The sequence below is a fragment of the Sarcophilus harrisii genome, chromosome 2 (assembly GCF_902635505.1).
Source record: "Sarcophilus harrisii chromosome 2, mSarHar1.11, whole genome shotgun sequence".
NCBI classification, from domain to species: domain Eukaryota; kingdom Metazoa; phylum Chordata; class Mammalia; order Dasyuromorphia; family Dasyuridae; genus Sarcophilus; species Sarcophilus harrisii.
In genome coordinates, this window is record NC_045427.1 from 223,223,513 (window position 1) to 223,244,828 (window position 21,316).

The 21,316-nt window shown below is 40.8% G+C and overlaps 1 protein-coding gene across 3 annotated transcripts in view; it reads right to left on the reverse strand.

The window, feature by feature from the left end:
* The window catches only part of SULF2 (sulfatase 2), a 135,988-nt gene that overhangs the window by 94,076 nt on the left and 20,596 nt on the right, over positions 1-21,316 (reverse strand). For 2 of the 3 annotated variants that reach the window (XM_023494530.2, XM_031951578.1), the window contains exon 2: positions 16,410-16,656. In XM_023494530.2, the coding sequence (XP_023350298.1) occupies positions 16,410-16,584 (175 nt within the window). In that variant the 5' untranslated portion in view covers positions 16,585-16,656. Of the gene's footprint in view, positions 1-16,409; positions 16,657-20,616; positions 20,732-21,316 lie in introns of all 3 variants that reach the window. The other variant, XM_031951579.1, reaches the window with a different exon arrangement.

The following is a 21,316-nucleotide window of genomic DNA, read 5'->3' on the forward strand; positions in this document are numbered from 1 at the left end:
CAAAATGGTAGAGCCCTTTAATCTCACACCTACATTTATTCTGCACACAGTTATTCTGCACATATTTGTATATTTCATGTACAAGTTTTCTTCCTGGAGAGAATGTAAGCATTTTGAGAGCAGGGATTATTTTTTTTCTTGCCTTTGTATCCCAATGCTTGACTTGTAACAGGGGCTTAATAAATGCTTGTTGACTACCTGATAGCAAGCCTTTTAGAGATCTAGTGGGTGACTTCTTGCTGGGTGAGATGTAGAGGGAATTCTATTCAGATAGAGATTTATTCTGATTGGGCTCTGACAATCCTTTACTATGATTCTGTACTTTGAAAACCAGAGCATCTACAAAGCTATTTTCAGCTTCTGGTTCTCAAGGGCAAAGAATCAAAGATCACCATCCTAGAACACCTAAACTTCTACCAACTAGGGTAAGAAACAGTCTCCCAGAGAGAAGTAGGGAGAAAGCCAGGAAGCTTTCTCTCAGAGAGAGAAATTTCAGAGCTAGGACAAATTTTCAAGGTCATCTGCTCCATTTCTTTCATTTTATAAGATGATAAATCTGAGGGGGTGATGTGTTCCAGGTCATACCCTGAAAGTAGCAAAGCCCATATCTGAATCCAAGCCTTCTAACTCTAAACCTGGTAAGGTTTCCACTCTAGTGTGATTCCTCCCTCTTGGAAGTACACATACTTTCTACAGCACCCTCTGCTTGGTACAGACCCTCTGTCAGGGTTCTTTGAGGTCATCCAAGGCTAGTGGGAGCCCTCTAGGGAAGGGAGAGAAAAAACCCAAATAGCTTATCTGGTTGAACAGCAACCTTCAGGTTCCAGAAATGCCAGTAAGACATCTGGTATCAAGTCCACACACTCCTTTTAAAAAGTGAGGGGAGTGGGGACAAAGGTGTAGACAATGCCGGGGCTTGAGCATGGCATGAAATCGCCCCTTGTTAAGCCGAATGAAGAGTTCAGCTTTAATCAATTCTTTCTGTCACCAGCTGGCACAAATTATATATTACCTTGGGCATTAATAAAGTTAGTTGAACTCACTAAAGGAGCACTTTGCCAAGGCAGGGCTGTGCCCAACTTTCAGAACACTTACTGAAATGCCAGTGTTGGAGGTGGGGGGAGAAAGAGCTGCTTTTCCAGATGGACCATCTGATTCACTGCTTAACTAAGTGATTGATAATTGTTCCTGGTGCACAATGAGGCAGATATTATATTGTATATAGTAGGGTCTGTTTTCTTCTAAGCAAAATCAGGGAATTGGGTGGTCTAAGAGTTCTGAAGTGTGTGTGTGTGTGTGTGTGTGTGTGTGTGTGTGTGTGTGTTTGTGATGGTCCTTTGTGGTAGTCTGGTGGAGTCTATGGATCCTTTCTCAGAATAACTTTTTTTAATGCACTTTCTTTAGTAAAGGAAAGGCTTAATTTCAATTAGAACTTTAGTGAAAGCCACATGAGTATGACACTTTCATAAGCGTTGCTCCTGGGGGAGGCTGAGGCTAGTAGATCCTTCGAGTTTAGGAGTTCTGAGCTATAATAGGGGCATAAAAAATAGAAGGGAAACAGAACACCAGCAGGTTGTCTAAAAAGGGAGGATTTGCCCCAGGGAGGAAAAACAGAGTGCGTTCTTTCTTCTGTGGCAGTGCCAATCAGTATTAGCATCGGGCCCATGAGTGATGGCCACTGCATTTTCAGTCTGGCCAAGATAGAGAAAGACAGAGGGGAGAGGGGGAGGGAGAGGGAGAAGGAAAGAGACAGAGACAGAGACAGAGAGAGACAGATAGAGAGAGACAGATACAGACACAGACACAGATACAGAGAGACAGAGAAAGACACAGAGGGGAGAGAGAGAGGAGAAGGAAAGAGAGAGAAAGAGAGAGAGACAGACAGAGAGAGAGAGACAGACAGAGACAGAAAGAGAGAGAGACAGAGAGACAGAGAGAGAGAGAGAGAGAGAGACAGAAACACACACACACAGAGACAGAGAGACAGAGAAAGAGACAGAGACAGACACAGAGAGACAGAGAGAGACACAGAGGGGAGAGGTAGAGAAAGACAGAGACACAGAGAGACAGAGACAGAGAAAGACACAAAGAGAGACACAGAGGAGAGAGGAGAGGAGAAGGAAAAAGAAAGAATGAGAGAGAGAGATTGAGAGAAGGAGGGAAGGGAAAGAGAGAGAAAAAAGAGAAGGAGGGAGGGGAAAGAGAGAGAGAGAGAGAGAGAGAGAGAGAGAGAGAGAGAGAGAGAGAGAGAGAGAGAATAAAGATGCAATTTCCCCATAAATTCAAGGATCCCCTGAAATCTACCATGGAACTTGGATCCTAGTTTAGGAACCCCCAGATTAGATAATCTTTACCTTAAACAAATGTCTTGAGAGCAGGGACTCTGTATCTTATTTCCTTTTTATGTCTCTTGTCCCAGGTGCCACCTCGCTCTAAAGCACAATACTCTGGACATACACAGGTACTTAACAAAATGTTTGTTGAATGAATGAATGAGAGTAGCACTTGAAAAAGGCAACTTGAGGTCAGTGCTGTACTCCCTACTTAGTGAATCTCCTCCTGGCCAGTGTGGTCACACACATTAATGGCACATAAAACAAATGCCCATCAGAAGAGGAATTCGCCAGTGTTTCCTTCTGCCCCTACAGTAGCAGGCAGTCACATTTCCTTAGAAGCAGCAGAATGAAAGATGGCTGATATTCCAAGGTCACCCTTGACTTTTACCTGGAAAGAGGACAACAGCTACCTAGTGGATGAATTCTCTGGCAGTAACTGGCTTGAAACATAACATTAGTCAAAAGGAAGTAGCCAGAACACGCAAGGCTGGTTCTTGCTTGTGAAGTTGTTTTTTAAAATTTTTTTTACTCCCTTAAAGAAAAAAAAGGTTTCGTGCTTATGTTGTTATTCCTCTAATTTCTGTGGCAATTAAGAGGACGGTGTGTTGATGTGCCAGCTCTAGGCACAGTCTGCTTGTCGAGTGAGCTCACCCCTGAACAAACAGGCTGGCTGAAGGAGGATTTTGTTATTCTGCTATTAAAGTACAGTTTTAACAATCCCCTTAAATGACAGAGGCATCTGTGCATAAATAGCACTCCATGTTAAGCCTCCCCTTGGGGACAGTAACCTGGTTTAATAAAACTGCTGTAATGACATAGCTCTATAAATCAACCATCTTTAATACAAAAACATATGATCTAATCGCCTTCCACAGCCCAAGAGCTAGAACTAATGCAGACTGACAGTTCTGATGGCAGGTAAGGCTCTGGAATACCCTTCCGTGCTGAGCTAAAGAGGCCAGCCTTAAATATTTTAAACAGGCCAAACCAGCCTGGAGATGTTGAGAGAACAGCAGAAAATGGCTTTCTTTCCATGACGGACCTCCCCACTGTGCTGGGCACTGGGTGAAGGCCCCCCCCCCACGCCCCCCATTCTCCAGCCTCTCTGGTCACATGGCAACCCAGGGACTTTGTGGACAGGGTTGATTTCAGAAAGAAACTTGATTTAATTCAGGACACCTGAAAGCTGGGAGGCCTCCATTACCTTGAAGGACTTGATGAAACAGATCACAAATGGTGTGGTCTAGCACCCAGATTCTTAAACTATGGTACAATCCCATATGGGTCTTATTACTGAATGTGGGGGTCGTGAAGTGATGACTTATTATTAGTAAATGTTTGATTCTCTCACCTATTTTATATACCTACATACCTGGGATTGTGTAAAAGTTTCTCAGGTGAAAGGCGGTCATGAATGGAACAAGTTTAAGAAGTCCTGGTCTAACAGAGCTCTGAATGAGGAGCTGGGGTAGTTTTAGGCCTAACTCTGCCGATAATTTGTTGGCTGATAAAATGGTATGGAATTCTGGGAAAAGCTTAATTGCTGCTCCTTAGAACCTTGTATAACCTCAGGTCGGGCACTTTCCTCCTTTGGCCTGTATATTCCTCATATTAAAAGGAAAGAGAGAGCCAAAATACAGAAATATAGCAATAAAAATCTATTTTTTAAAAATGCCATAATACATTTGTACAGTGCTTTTTATCCTCCCTTCCCTCTCCATATTCTTTAGAGTGTAAGTTATTTGAGAGTAAGACTAAGTGCCTAGTGAGTATTACCTGTGTGACCCTACAAAGGACACTTACCTTTCTTACTAATTATAAATCTATGATTCTTTGATTGAAGGCCAGAACTGGGCCTTGAAAGGCAGCTAAGTTTTGTTTAGCTGGGGGAAGGGCATTCCAGTTTTGGGGTAGGTGGGAGGGAAAGGGGACAAAAATGAATAAAAGCAAAAAGCAAAACTCAAGGCACGCACCCCAATCTTTGGTACTGTTCTCTTTTAATCACAGGCTTAATATTTGTTTGCCTACTCTCATCCGTTCCTCAAGGGTTTCTGGAATGCATGAAATGTAGCTGGATCAGCTTCTGAAAAGCCTGTCCAGTTACAATACCTGTTCTGTAGCCAAATGCAACTTGGGAGCAAACTGGTTCCTCAAGAAGGACTGTCCACAATCGGAAGGGAGGCCGAAGGGCAGCACAGGAACCCAGGGCCAACGTCAGAGGAGAGGAAATCCTTTTGTTTTCCAATTATATTTGATTTCCACCCTTGTGCTGTAATCCGCTCATGTCTGTCAGCTAGCAATAATTATACTGTGTATGTGTAACTCAATACAAAATAATGATATTGGATTTCCTCCGATCTATTTTTTAAATGAAGCGTCTACTACATTGTTGGGGGATATTAAAACCCTATTTAAGGCTGGGTATAAATGACTAGGAAGAATTTGTTGAGGACTTAGCTCTATATGGTCATCAAGGAAAACTTGCTCTTGAACCTGAAATCAATTAAGCATATGTTTGAAGCAATATTGGATTTTTCATTAACAAACATTTTATTGTCTGAGAGATTATGTGATTAATTTTTCTCCTCCCTTCTGTCAGCTCTGATGGCAGCAGCATTTGAAGGAAAGTCTTGCTGTCATTATCTTGAGTCACTATGGATGGAGTGATGGACTTGGGACTACCCAAGGACTATCTCGCATATTTATTAGTTGTGTGATTCTGGATAAGCTGCTCCTCTGTGGGCCTCAACTTCATTATCTGAAGAGTCTTTGAAGACTTCTAAGGGGCCTTTTTGGGTTTAAGTCAATAATCTTATGGTCTTATGGAATGAGGATGTAGGATGCCTTAGTATAGGACACGCTGTCAATTACTGGAACATGACTCAAAGCCCTTAGGTAACATTTGTACAGATTACCAGAAAGGGCACCAAATTTAGAGTCACAGGAGTTTCAATTTTGTAAGACCTGAAGTAACTGTTTCCTTCTCTTCAGGATATATTTTATTCCTATGTAAAAAAGAGGGAATTGAACTACAGCATCATTAAGGCTTTTTCAACTATATTTTATCCAAGTTGTTCTGTAGAGAAATGTTATTTTTTTCTTCCTTCAATCCACATCTCTCTCTCTCCCTTCCTCCTTCCTTCTGCTTCAATTCTCCCTATCTCACCCAGGCTGGAATGGTAGGGGCTGCTCAAGGGCCCCAAATTTTACTCCTCCTTGGTCTTGGATCAGTTCATCCCTCATTAGGCAGCTTGGTGGCTCCTTACTTATCATTTTGGGGGCTATACTTAGCATATATCCTGAAGTTCAAAACTTCTGAGCTCAAGCTAGCCACCATCCTCACATCCCTGGTAACAGGGATCATAGGTGAGTGCCAACATAGTCCACTCTTCACTTTAATTTCAACTTTAAATTCAATGCTATGAATTAAGGAAGAAAGGGAGTTAAAGATTAAATAAGACATAATTCACATCTTCAAAGAACTCACAAAGAACCCACTAACTACATAAATCATTTTAATGCAGAATGATATAAATCAATCAGCAAGTATTTATAAAGCACTTGCTATTATTGTTATTAATATCATTATTACTAATTACAATACAACTATTTGCCAGGCAATTTGCTAAATGCTAGGGATTCAAAGGAAAAAGCAAAAACAGTCCCTGTTTTCACAAACGAGGTTCGATTCAAGTGCAATATGAGGGATTTAGATAGATGGCTCAGGGAGATAAGAGTATTAGATTTGAAGTTAGTTTCCTCCTTTGTAAAAAAAAATGAGCTGGAGAAAAAGATGGCAAACCACTTAGTATCTTACCAAGAAAACACCAAATGGGGGTGACAAAGAGTTGGATACCACTAAGAAATAGCTGAACAATATTTAAGCATTTATATAGCTGTGGCTCTGAATATTTATCTGAAAAATGAGATTAGATTAAATGGTCTTTAAGGTCTTTTCAGCTCTAAAGTCAGCTCTAGGACCTTATTATTGGGGTGTTAAGGGGAAAGAAGCATTAATGACTTTAGGGGAAATGGATCAGGGAAAGTTTCATAGATTAGGCAACACTCAGGTTGAACCCAATAACCACATTTCTTTTGCTATCTAAAGACATCTGAGCCTTTATATTTGACATGGCTAGTTCAGAATCATTAGGGGAAATGGCTTTTGGGATGTTCTTGTCTCCACACTACAAGTCACTTGGAGGGGTCACATTAAGCCCTCTATTCTTATTTAGTCTAATCCCTCATAATCGATAAAATGCAAAAGACATCACAATATATCCCCAGAAAATCAAAAGACAGAAACAAACACCTCATAAATACCAAAATACTATTCCTTGCGATAGCAACCAGAAGCAGAGGGGTGTCCAGCCTCTGGGGAAATGGATGGAAGAAACAATGTTATAGGAATATAACAGAATGTCAATTTGTAGCAAGAATGAACAAATATGAGGAAATTGAAGAAACACAAAAAGATTTGTAGGAACAAGTGAAGAGAAGAATAAATGGAAACAAGAGAATGATCTCTACAAGAGGAAGCTGAATGCTGAATGCTGGAAAAATCCTTGAAAATCCTGATGATGACATAATGAAGCATCCTCCTTCCTCCAAGAATACAGGTGGGGGACTGCAGGAAAAGGACATAGCATACCTATCAGACAAGGTTTCTGTAGAAGATATTTTTGATTAGTTTCTTCTTTATCACAAGGAAGTAATGAGTAGGGGGGGGAGTTGGGGAATGATTGTGATGGATATCAATAAAATGGATTATTAAAAAAGAGAAAGGCTCTTTGTCCCTTTGCGAGCACTTATCTCCATCTCTAAAATGAGGATAATAATTCATATGCTATCTACCTCAGGGAGTTATCATGATGATCATGAATTATAGGTTTAGAGATGCATGGAACTATGGAATCTGAAAAGTGCTTGTTTTGTAAATGGAAAAGTGCCTCAGAAGGGGACTGCTGTTACTATCTTAAAGACAGCTGACTCAGCTTTGATATTACAGCCAAAGGGAAACCCACTACTCCATAGAACACCTATTTCCAAGGCTACAGTTTATGATTTACAGTATCACTGCCCATAAGCACCTGTAAGGCAGGCAAGACAAATTATATCACCCCCATTTCAAACATTAGGAAAGTTGAGGCTCAGAGTAATTTGCCCAAAGAGGGAATACAAATCAAGCTTTCCGGGTTTTCTGGTCACTATTTTTCCTAATTTCTCCAACAAAGGAGGTGACTGTTAGGGAATTGGATTCCTCGGTATGTTCCTCAAAACCTTCCTCCTCAGTCTATAGATAAAATGACAATTCCACATCTTAGATCATCCAGAGGAAGATGTGAAAGGGAAGCTCCTCTAATAAAGAAAATGTTCTAGGTAAGTAAAGGTCCCTTTCTTCATTTGCCTTTGGGACAGAGCAACCTTCTAAGGCAGATCTGGCCCACGGTTCTGTTCCCTGTCCTTCTTTTCCCTCCGATCCCCAAAGTTTTCCCCACCGTGAGCTGGCATCAAGGACTGGAATGGTCTTGGTTATTGCCTGACTGAAAATTTATAAGAATGTGTTTTGAAAGCTAATCTCCAGAATAGGTCACAATTAGCCTTTCCCCAGTTCCAGCACGACAACACCCAGATATGTTTTTTTCCCCTTTTTGTTCTTTTTTTCCACTGTGGATCAGTGTGAGTGCCAGGAGGTGGTGACAACAAAGGGTTGAACAGGCCATCCACATTTCCCCCATGTTGTCTAGGACGTGGGCATTCTCAGGCCAGGTTTCAAGCCATCAGGCCCCAAGATTCACAGAACGTGGGATTCAGTCACTCCCTGGGAAATCCAGTCCATAAGACAGGGTGTGGTTTCCCTGGGCTAGCAGATGGGGAAGAGAGAAGTTGATTCCAGATGGAAAGCCCCATACCTTCTTTTCACAACTCAGCCTTTTACAGTTTGACCACAAAACAAGCCAGAGAAGAAGTCAATGATGAAAATGGGACAGGGATCCAGATTGTATTGTCTCACCTCCACATCCTTGGAAGGCTGTTCTTGCTCTCTCAGCTTGTTGAAATCCTACCCACCCTTCAAGGTTGAAGTGATTCTGCTCCTCTGTGATGCCTTTCTCATCCTTCCAGGTGGTAAGGATAATTCCTTCTTTCTATCCTCTACAGCTTTTTGCAACTCAAATATAAATTCCCCCCTTTGGTTTCTAAAGCCTGTCACAAATTGCCCTCAAACTATCTTTTCAATCTCATTATACTTTAGTTTCCTTCTCATCCATCCAGACTGGCTTTCTCTTTGCTCCTCATACATAATACCCCATCTCCTACCTCCACATCTTTGTACTAGCTGTCCTCCACCCCTGGAACCCACACACCTCTGCCTCATCCCTCAGGAATCATTTTTGACATGAGGCTTTTCCTATCCCTCTGAACTTTGTATTTGTCCTGAACATACTTCTTCTGTACATACCTATAAATGGAGATTTCTACTCTGATAGAAGCTCTTTGAGATTGAGGACAATTCCTTCTTTAGCACTTAGCACAGAGTATGGCACAGAACTGGTGCTTAATAAATGCTTGTTAGGTGCTGTATTTTTATTATATGCTCTATTTTGTAATATACATATTAGTGTTGTGTCATCTCTCTTCCTAAGACTCCTTAAGAGCTAGGACCACATATTATTTATCTTTGTACCTCCCCTAGGAGGTACAGGAACCAGCGCACAGCAGGTTTTTAATGAGCATTTGTTATACTAAATCAACTAAACCTGCCTACAAAATATGATCTCAGCAAAAGCCCCACTCGCTAACTGGAAGCCTTATTTTCTCCGTGCCTAAAAAACTGTCCAGATGTGAGTGGTGAGCTACTTTCTCTCCAATGCAAAGAAAAATTACTTAACAATTAGAAGTAGTGAGTTCTCTGTCAATGGAGGTATTTAAATAGAAGCTCATGGGGATATATACCATATGGATAGGAATAGGACCAAATAACTTTTGACATCCTTTCCATTATTACAAAGTGGCATCAAATCTGCCAGAAAGAAGACTGAAACTAGGTTTGGAAGGGGCAGGCCAGATGTGGAAGGTTTTTGTTTGTTTTTAAGTTTGTGGGTTTTAAGAATTAAGGACCAGAGTTTTGCAGACTGGTAAATCACTGTGGACTGATCTGAGAGATAATAAGTATAGAAAGCTGCCCCATCCCTGGCTAGGGGTTGGCTTAACTATCCAGAACCCTATATTCTAGTCCCCTGGGAAAAGGGGAAGGTACTACATACTGAGACAATCCTTGGTTTGTGAAACATCAGGCAGGGGATCTCCCTAGTGGTCAAGGCAGAGTTGCTACAATGGACTCACCTGCTTTGGGGGGTTGGAGGGAAGGAAGGAAAGGACTCTGTCAGACAAAGTGTGTCACTAACCAATTCTATTTCTATCCACAGCAATGAAGTCTTTGACAGCTAAGTATGTTTGAAACACATTCTCTTCTCATTCCTTCTTTCTACATAACGGCCTCACCATCTCTCACCTGGAACACTGCAAATTGCTTAGTAATTGGTCTCCCTGTTTTGAAATGATCCAACCCTTCTGGAGAAAAATTTGGAACTATGCCTAAAGAACTGTCAAATTGTGCACGCCTTTTGATCCAGCTGTGTTTCTACTGGGCTTATATCCTAAAGAGATATTAAAGAAGGGAAAAGGACCCACATGTGCAAAAATGTTTGTGGCAGCCCTTTCTGTAGTGGCCAGAAACTGGAAACTGAGTGGATGCCCATCAATTGGAGAATGGCTGAATAAGTTGTGGTATATGAATGTTATGGAATATTATTGTTCGGTAAGAAATGATGAACAGTCTAATTTCAGAAAAGTCTGGAGAGACTTACATGAACTGATGCTGAGTGAAGTGAGCAGAACTAGAAGAACATTATACAAAGTAACAACAAGATTTTGTGATCAACCATGATACTGATTTAGCTCTTCTCAGGATGTGGTGATCCAAGACAATTCCAGTAGACTTGGAATGGAAAATCTCTCATCCAGAGGGAGAACTAGAATGCTATTGAGAGAAAAAAATTGGTCTTCCTTTTTTGGAAATCTCTATTCTGGAATCCATCCTCCAAAATGCTGTCACACTCATAGTCCTAAAGCAGAAGTCTGACTTGACCCTTTCTTGTGCAAGTCAACTTCACACCTCCTGAATGTCTTTCAGATAGGGGTTCTAGGGACAGCTGGGTGGCACAGTGAATAGAGCACCAGCCCTGAAGTCAGGAGGACTTCAGACACGTCATATTTCCTAGCTGTGTGATCTTGGGCAAGGCACTTAACCAACTGCCTCAAAAAGAAAAAGAAAAAAAGAAAATTGAACTATAAGATAGGGGTTCTAAGCTGTGGTATATGAATGGAATGAAATACTATTGTGCTATAAGAAACGACCAGCAGGATGATTTCAGAAAAACCTGGAAAGACATACATGAACTGATGCTGAGTGAAATGAATAGAACCAGGAGAACATTATACATAATAACAGTAATATAGTGTGATAGATTTAGCTCTCCTCAGCAAAACTGATCCAAGAAAGTTCTAATAGACTTGGGATGCAAAATACCATCTGCATCCAGAGAAAGAACTATGGAGACTGAATGTTGAAAGAAGCATATTATTTTTACTTTCCCCCCCTTTTCTCATGGTTTTTCCCTTTGTTCTGATTTTTCTTTCACAATGTGACTGATGTAGAAATAGGTTTAATAGGATTACTCATCTATAACCTATATCAGACTGTTTGTTGTTTTAGGGAAGGCAAGAGAAAATTTGGAATTCGAAATTTTACAAAAATGAATGTTGAAAACTATCTTTTCATGTTATTGGAAAAGAATAAAATATTATTAAGTGAAAAAAGAGGTTCTTCATCATTTTTGTGGCACAGACCAGAGTGGCAGTCTATTGAAGCCTATGGACCCCTTGTGAGAATGATGTTTTTAAATGCATAAAATAAAATACAAAGGATTACAAAGGAAACCAATTATATTGAAATGCAATTATAATTTATATACATCTGCTACATATTCCTATGCATATATACATGACTATTTACGCAGTACATATACACATGTACAAACACACATGCATCTATATACAGACACCTGCACACATGTCTATATACACACATTTTGTTTTTAATTGTTTTTAAATCTTATCTGACTTTGTGACCCCCTTTTGGGGATTTTCTTGGCAAAGATACTGGAGGGGCTAACTATTTCTTTCTCATTTTACAGATGGGGAAATTGAGGCAAACAGACGGTTTCATTTTGTCTTTATAGCCTCATGGAAGCATAGAAGATATTTAATAAATGCTTTATTTAAAGCATTTTTATTTATCATTTAAAGAATTTTTATTCATCATTTAAAGCATTTGTTAAAACTTTATTTAATAAACTGAATTCAGAACTATGACTGAATTTTTATAATTGATGGAAAGCATTAATATGGATATACCTCATTTTATGTAACATTCTAGAGAGGAGGCAGCAGCTAGGTGTCTCAGGGGGATAGAGTGCTAAGCATGAAGTTAGGAAGAAGAGCTCAGTTCAAATCCAACCTCAGACATTTATCAGCTGTGTGTCCCTGGGCAAGCTACTTAACCCTGTTTACCTCAGCTTCCTCATCTCTAAAATGAGCTGGAGAAGAAAATGGCAGACCATTCCAGAATCTTTGCCAAGAAAACCCCAAATGGGGCCATAGAGAGTCAGACATGACTATATAACTGACCAATAGCACAAGGAGGGAAGGGATCTATTTATGTGTAAGTTTTCAAATAGTTGCATTTCAGCGATGCTTTCTCTTTCTTTATGATAATTCTTTAACTGGTAATGATTCACGTGCTTGACACTGGTAGGACATTAGAGATAATCTAGTTCTTAATTTTACAACTAGAGAGAGGGAAAAGATTTGCTCTAACATAGCAACCTGAGAGGGAACTGGGGCCAAGACTCTTTAACCACTTTTTCACATTCCCAAAACTAGACTAAATTCAAATATTGACCTGTGTGTAAACAGATAATGCTCATAAGAGATTATACAAAACTCCCCCCCCCCAAAGCAAAGAATTTGCTTTTAAAATGTAAATTTCTAATTGATTTAAATTATCTCTTTTCCATAAACTCTCACAGAACATTGGGTATTTATGTGTATAGATAGCTTGTATTTCTCCTGTCCTAAAGTCCTTAAGGACCCAGATGTCTTTTAACTTAGTTCTACCTGCACAAAGTAGGTGCTCCATAATTGTTTGTTCTATCAAATTGAAACATGGGATTTTTCTTCAAGTGAGAGCCCTTCTCTGGTGTGCTGCCTGAAAGAATGGAAACCACCTCTCAAAAGTTCATCCCCCAAACTTAGGGCACTGACTAACAGCAGCACCATAACTCAGAAACGTCAGCCTCCTGAGACGCTATTCTTTGCCTCCTACTCATTTCCCAGCACCACTCCCTGGCACCAACCAAGCCAGGAACATCTGGTTTCTCTGAGGCAGCATGGTGTAGTGGAGAGAGCCTGAGCCCCGAGTCAGGAAGACCTGGGAACAAATTCTTGTTCAGACACTTGCCAGCTCTGGCTCTAAGCTGAATCATTTAAACACCAGCCTCAGTTTCTTCATCTTTAAATTGGGAATATGAATAATACCTAGTGAGAACCAATTCAGTTATAATGTGAGTAAAATACTTGGCAAACTTTAAATGGCTAAATATAGCCAGCCATTGTTATTGTTTTTATTATTCTGGGGAATTCGAGTCTGTGGCAAGAAAGTGTCTTTGCAAAACCCCTTCCAACGACTGCTCCGGTGTTGTCTTTCTTTCTTAACCTCTTAATAAAAAAGAACTGCCTGAAATAGAAAAGGTCCTTGCAGATCATTCAAACGGGGGATTTTTCTAACCTTTCTGGAAATCTAGCTTCATGCAGCTCACTGACCAACAAGCAGAAAGCTGAGTGATTCTGACATGCTCAGAATTAACCCCTGTGACAATCCCAATTAGCCACCTGGGGAGGCTCGTCCACTTGCAGCAAAAGAATAAAAAATGTGGTCCAACAACAACAAGAACAACGAAATAGCCCCCGTCAATTAAAGGAACAGGATGGATCTCTAATCTTGGTTTTATCAGGTACCAGCGCTCCAGCCAGACCTTAATTGGTGTGGACAGCTGTTCACCGTGCTTGAAATTGGAAAGGGGCCCTGGATTATCTTAGAAAGGAAGGCTGTAACCCAGAGGAGCAGTACAGCCGCATCACAGAGGAGCAGAAAATAGCAGACGATAAATTTTTTAGGACCACCCTCTGGACTGCAAGTTGCACCAGACTGTGAGCTAATGGGTTCAGCTTTTTGGGACATGCATTATTGAACTGAGTCTGTCTTGCGGTTTCAAAAGCATTGTCGTTTCCCCACCTCCTAGAAGGAACTCAACCTATCTTCAAAGTCAGCTCAACTGCTACAAAGCTCCAGCTTATCTGTTAGGAAGAAACACTTTAGGGCACTGATCTGAAGCCTGAGATACTGGGAACTTACGAGAGGAACAGAACCTTTGCTGGATCAAAAACCTACTGTGGTTTTTCTCTGGCTCAGATCACGCCCACAACCCCCTTTCTTTTATGAGCAGAGCCGGCTGGTTCTGGACAACAACTGCCAGGCAAAACCTGACTGGAGCATTGTTTTAAACTTGACATGTACCATGTCACCGGGGATGAGAATCGGGCTGGTGCCCCACCTGAATCGATCCACAAGCACAAGAGTTGAAGAAGCGCTAGGGTTATAAAGGCAAAAGATAATCCCTCAAGGAGCTTGCAATCTAACAGGGAAATGGGAGGGAGGGAACAACATGAAAATATGCAGAATAAATGAGAGGTAATTTTAAAAGGAAGATGGTGGTAGTCTTAAGGGGGATTAGGAAAGGCTTCTTACAAAAAGTGAAATTTTTTCTGAGATGCGAAGAAAGTCAGGGAATTGGGAGAAAGAGTGAAGGAGGAAGATCATTCAAGGCATGGAGGACAGCCAGGCAAAATGAACAGATTAGGGAAATGTGTGTTGTGGCAAGGTCGGCAAGATGATTAGTGTTAAAGGATTATGTGGACAAAAGTCAGGTGTAAGTAAGAGGACTGAAAGGGATAGTGTAACCTGTCTTTAAAAAGCCCAAACAGAGGATCAAATATAAGCATTTATTAAGCACCTACTATGTGCTTAAGAAATAAGTTGTGCTAAATGCTTTATAAATATGATCTCATTTGTTCCTCAAAACAACCTGGGAGGTAGGTGCTATAATTACACTTGAAAATCTGTGATGCAATAAAGTTTCCAAAAAGCATGTGTCCCAGAACAACCTTGTGAAGGTGGGTGGAAGAAGTATTCCTTGTCCCTATTTTGCAGATGAAGAAATGGAGTCCTGCATGGTTAAAGTGATTTATTCACTGTAATACAACTAGTGAGTCCCAAGTCCCTAAGTGTGATTCCATTCCTTTTTTCCTCTGGATATGGCCACCATGTTCATTTTCTTGTACCTGGACTATTGCAATTGATTCCTGATTCCTTTGTCTCATGTCTCTTCCCGCTCAGCTCTCAGTGATAAAACTATGTCACCCCTGCCCCTGACTCAATAAACTCCAATAGGAATTGCTATGATTTGTAACTCATAAGTGGCCATATTATGGAACCCATAGGATGTGTGAGGAGAGCATTTCTTCACTTATTCATTCAAATATTTATTAAATACTCACAAAGGGCATTGTTTCTGGGGACTGAGGGTAATTTGGAAGCATCCTTGGCAAAAATTTGCTTGGAAATATAAAACTTGCACCACTGCAAATATCCTTCATAATTACTGAATATGAATAATCTTAAACAGACTGCCTGGCAGGTCTGCATCTTGTATGTCAGAATTACCAATAACATTCTTTGGATGCTGTCTGCTTCCTTTCTGCAAATTCTCTTTGCTCATATAAACTCTTCTGGGAAAATCTATTCCTATGATCGCTAACACAAGTTGTTACAGGAAGTGAATTGGTTTTCTAGAAATCACCTTTTCTCAGCATCTAAAATACCAACTTCTGCTTTTTCTACTAGATAAGGGATCCAGAAAAAGGTGGGTTTGCAGCCAACAGCAGCAGGTGGCAAAGTAAATAGAAGGCTGGCCCTGGAGACAGAAAGAGCTGAATTCAAATCCAGATTTAGACATGTCCTAGCAGTGTGATCCTGGATAACTCATCTAACATTGCTTGCCTCATCTAAAAATGATGAAATGAAAATGATCTTTCAAAATCTTTCAAAAGATAAATGTTGAAAATTGTTCTTATGTATAACTAGAAAAAATATTATTAAACTTTTTGAAAGGAAAATACTAACTAAATGCAGAGAAAGAGAGAGAGAGAGAGAGAGAGAGAGAGAGAGAGAAAGAGAGAGAGAGAGAAGATCAAATGAGAGACTATTTGTAAAAGCACCTAATACAGTATGTGCTACACAGTAGATGCTTAATAAATGCTTTTGTATTTCATTTCATAACCAAGGAAATCTATATTTAGGGAAAACAGCGTGATTAAGTGGATTCCCATTTGGATCATCAGTCACACTTTCTGTAGAGATGCTATCTCAAGCAGAGGGGGTCTTCAACAAGTTGGTTTCCAACCTGTCAGTTTCCAAGTCTTATCTGGTTGAGCTCAAGCTAGCTATCATAATCCTGTCTTCCTGAGGAGGGGAAGGGCATGAAGCTAGTAGCAGCTGGTCAATTCTTTGCAGCATCAGCATCCCTCCCACCTGCCCCCCAGCCCTGCTCCTCTCAGCCTGGAGCCCTCCAATCCTTGAGGAGTACTGCAAATTTTCACCAGGAAAGTCTGGAAGTTTGGGAGAAGGGAGAACAAGTGGAAAAATCTACTTTTCAGATTTACTTGTGAGACAAACCTCTATCTGTCTGTTATTCAAGTTGATCTGGAACCAGATAGTTCTGACTGGCTTTACTTGGGAATGCTGTGTAGCTATGGCCTCAGAACTCTGCCAGAGAGGGTTTACAATTTTTTTTTGACTAAGAGAATCTGTTTGGGGTCTCTGGGGTCTCTTACCAAGCTCTACATCCTGGTCATCTGTCAAGACAAGGATGATGTTTGGACGGATGTTTCTCCGGTCCCTCTGGAACCTCCCTTTGAGGCGCTGGCTTGACAGGAAGGCTGAGCTGCTGTCCAGCAGGGAGAGTACAGTCACAGTGAATAAGCCGAGGAGAAGGGTATAGGGAGCCATTATTTCACTGATTTGGTTCCTGTGAAAGCCGGGAGATTGAAGTTGTTTTCTTTATCTTCTCCTATTTCAGATCTGTGAGTAAAAAAAGGGAAAACCACATTGATATTCAAGCAAAAATAAACCAAAATTAATTTTTAAGGAAATTCTTTTGCACGAACTGTGAAATTCTTTGAAAAAGATAAGTAAGCCCCAGCTAGCCTGTCTCAAGTCCACACAGAGCAGGAGCAAAATATGTTCAGTTTCCCAAGATGACGCATAGCCCCAGAGACCCTTCTCTGCTAGAGTCCGGCAATCATCTGGAGTGTCGGATGATGCCCTATCTGCCCAACCCCCAACCTGAGAAACCACTTGTCTCTAGACAACTAGACTCTTGAGACACACTCTTCAAAGGAGAGAGGAAAGAAGAAATCAAGCTCGTCACAGTTGTGATGGAAAGAGCATTGGAATTGAAGCTAGAGAAAGGGTTCAAAGCCAAGCTTTGACATTTTTTAGTTGGGCAACCTTGGGTAAGCCTCAACATCTGGGAGCCTCAGTTTCTGCAGAGGGGATAATGTAATACAGATATTATCTATCTCATAGGATTTTCATGAAGAGTGTACTTTGGCACATATAGCCTATATCACACTGCTTGCTGTCTCTGGAAGAAGGGGGGGGGGGGAGAAAAATTTGGAACTTGAAATCGTTCAAAAGATAAATGTTGAAAATTGTTTTTACATATAACTGGAAAAAATAAAATATTATTTTTTTTAAAAGAAAGGGAAAATGCTCAGCAAATGCAGAGAAAGACAAAGAGACAGAGTGTATGTGTGAGAGGAGAAAGAGAAAGAGGAAGGAGAGAGAGAAAGAAATAAAGAAAGAAAAGGAAGGAAGAGAGAGAAAGAAAGAAAGAAAGAAAAAGGGAGGAAGAAAGAAAAATAAAGGAAGGAAGGAAGGAGGGAGGGAAGGAGGGAGGAAGAGAGAAGAGGAGAGAGAGAGAGAGGGAAATAGAAAGACAAAGACAGAAAGAGAGAGAGAGAAGAGAGAAAGAGAAAAGAGACAGAGAGCATACATGTTTTGGGGACCTTAAAAACAGTAGGCAACCTTTTCTCTCCTTTCTTTGTAAAGGTAGAAGACTATGGTAGGGGGGGAACATTGCTTACATCATTGGACTCTATGTGTTAGTTGTCATTAAAGATATTTTTTAAAGAGATAACTTTGCTTCTCTCTTTTTTTCTTTTTATAAGAAATGGATATCAAGTGAGGCACACATTGGGAAATGAAGATAATATAAAAACCAAAATATCAACCCCCTCTTTTTGTGTGGCAATTGGGGTTAAGTGACTTGTTCAGGGTCACACAGCTAGGACATGTTGTGTTAGAGATTGGATTTGAACTTGGGTCCTCCCGACAGCAGGGAGGGTTCTCTATCTACTGTGCCATCTAGCCACTCCTGTCATTCCCCCCCCTTTTTAAATGAATACCCCATAAGCCATTATCATAATTTTGTCCATGTTGTTCAAACTATAGCTTCAGGTCCAAAGCCATAGCAACAAGGATAGTGTCATGCAATAGGATTATAACTGGAGAATTTCCCTGTGCTAACACAGACAGCTTGTTCTTTCAAGTGACATACTACTTCTTATCAAAAAGAACTTTCAAGTGTCTTCCCAGGAGTAAATGTGTGTTGTTTCTTTTATCTAACGGGAATGGAGCACGGTCCTTCTCCTCCAAAAAGGGTCAAAGAGTCAAGGTTTTACATCTGGTTTATTGTGTGACCTTGGGCAAATGACAACCTCTCTGCTGTCCATCTGTGAAATACTGGTCCTTACCTATCACTCACAGGGCCCCTCTGAGGACAAAGGAGAGCAGAGATGTGCAACTGCTCCATGTTCTCCAGAGGGAAGGTGCTCTACATAAGCGATTTTATTATTAGCAAAGTATTATAGCATAGGACAGGTCTGTGAGATGTCAACATCCTGACTGAAATGAGCATGACACACTTATGATGAGAAACAGATCTTTTTGCTTTTGGAGGACAAAACCTTTCTCATTTAATGGAATCCCAAAGTATACACCTTAAGCAATGCAAATAAGCTGGGATGGCCTGCAGTGTCTCCGTAGCATTTGCTAGCATGGCTTTTGCCAAGTCCCCTTTTCTCTCTGAGCCAATTCTTCCACTATAGAATGAGGAATTTGCAATAGATTCTAAAGTCCCTTTGCACCAAGATTTTAAGCTGGGACACACCAGGGAGACTGAATTTCCTGGTGTCAGCAGTGGCTCATGCAGACACAGGCCGAGATATGTACTCCAAGTGTAAGCCTGTCACCTGACTGATCCTGTGGGAGAGAGATCGTTCTCCTGGGAACTGACAAAAATTTCCACTGGGATTCTTCAGGATCAATGGGATTTCCTTTCCCTAATTTTAGCCAGAGAACCAGTAGCAAGGAGATAAAGATGAACAAGTGCTAATTATTATATCAGATCAAGTGATCAATGAGTCAATTTTTGATGAATTTCTCAAGCCGTGACTTTCCCTGGCCCAGTGCCAGCTCACTGTAATAATGTGGTGAAAATCAATTTAAAAAATTACACAAGGGAAGCTGCCTACTTTTTGTGAGATTCAAAGTAGCTGAACTAAAAGGGCCTACACTGAACCCCATTCAGCAAAACCAACTTGATATTCCATCCAAAAAGCAAATAGCACAGCTTTGTTCCTAAGAGCCAGTTTCAGAACCACACAACCAGTCTCCTCTCTGAGTGCAGTGCTGGCATCTTCTTTCCAGCCCAAGGCTCTCTATCCCAGTATAAGGTCTTTGGAAACAGTTAATTCCCAATATTTGCAGAAAAATTAGCTCCTGCATCTGTATTTAACCTGGAGAAAAGTCAAGAGAGACATGAGTTAGTATTTTGAAATCAAAATAGATTTCAATACTTCTATGCAGACATTCATTATTGATTCCTAGACTGTTACTGAGGGAATGGCCCTTAGAATTGGGAGTATGGGAGGGGAAAGGCCCTTGGGCTTTTAGAATATGGAATGTCACAGCATAAAAGATCCTTAGAACACAGAATATCAGAGTTGGTAGGGGATGGTGGTGGTGAGGAAGATCTCACAACACAAAATTAGAAGCACCCTTAGAGATCAACTGGTCTAACCTTCTGATGTTTATAGATGTTTCCTGAGAAAAGGAAGAAGTAATTTGCTTTACGTCGCTCAGGAGAACTAGAACCTGACTTGCTGATTCCCAGTCATGTCCCTCTATACTGTATCCCTTTTTTTTCCTTTTAGAAAGTAGCAAGGTCCAGAAAAAAACAGAAACACTTATTATTAAATTCCCTAAAATTAAAAATGGGCAGAATAACTAGTTTGGGAAAATCCAGGCCAGTATGAGAAAAGGAAAATAGGGGGAAATGAGATAGAGGAGAAACCTTCTTCACAGGAAAGCAGCTTTGGCTCTGGCTATCCCCCTCCCACCGCGATCTCCTGTCCCTAGCCTCATGTGGCACTGTCTGCACCTAATACATGTTCTCAAGTATGTTTTTGAAATATATAGCTGTCTGTATACGCTACATATCCCCTATGAGGTTGGAACCTCTATGAGGGCAGGCATTGCATCTGATCTAATTTTTGTATCCTTCTTGAAGGCCAAAAGAGTAGATGTTCTATATTCACAGGAGGGAAGGGATTTTACAGATATTCTAGTCTACCCCACCCCATTTTATAGATAAGGAAATTGAGACTCAAAAAGGATGGATAAGTGATTTGCTGAAGGTCACTGAGTATAAATGGTAGGGCAGGATTTTAACCCAGATCCTCTGACTCCAAATCCTTTGTGAATTTACATACAAAATAACTAAAACCCAGAGAACTATCCCATGGGTAGCTAAAGGGAAAGTCAGGACTATAAGCAAGATCCAGGTGAGAAAGGCCTTGAAGGGTCAGATAAGATTTTAGATGGACAAAGGGAAGGATATTTTAGGTAAAGGAAACAGCTTGAGAGAAGAGGGAAAGGCAGAGGAGGAAGGGGAATGTGCAATTGAAAACCTCTCACATCCAGAATCCTGTCTAGACTCAGGATGACACATCCACATCTGTCAGCCCTTCTTCCCGGATCCTCCCTTTGCTGTAGGCAGTGGCTCTCTCTCTCTGGCAGGATCATGACTTCTCTGGCCCCAGATGCAGCAGGGAAGAATAAAAAAAAAAAAAAAAAAAAAAACCAAAATCCAGCCAGGAACAAAGGAACAGAAGAACTGTAGCCCTGTACATATCGTACATCTCCCATCTCCTAACCACCCAGACTCAGCACATAAGCAAAATGTTCACTCTCAAAGTGAGATGCATCAGTAGGAGTTCCCCTGCACTTGTACTCTATCCCTGCCTAGCCGGACCACCGAAGCAGTCCCACAGCATATAAGTGAGCCAAATTGTTCACTTACTGATTCCTTTCTTCCTTTCCTTCTCTCTCCTCCTCCCTCCCACCCTTTTTCCTTTCCTCTCTTCCTCCTTCCCTTTCTTCTTCCTTCTCTCTCCTTCCATTTCTCCATCCCTCCCTCCTTCTTTCCACAAACATTTATTTATGGAGCATCCACTATGTGCAAAATATCATGCTTGGTCACATAGGGAGCTGGAATCAAATGGCATCAGATATCTGGGAATACAGAGGCAACAGGATATGTACATAAATATAACATGAAGTATTTTCAGGAATACTGATCTGTATTGGTAGAGGCAATTTCCTTACTGGGAATTCT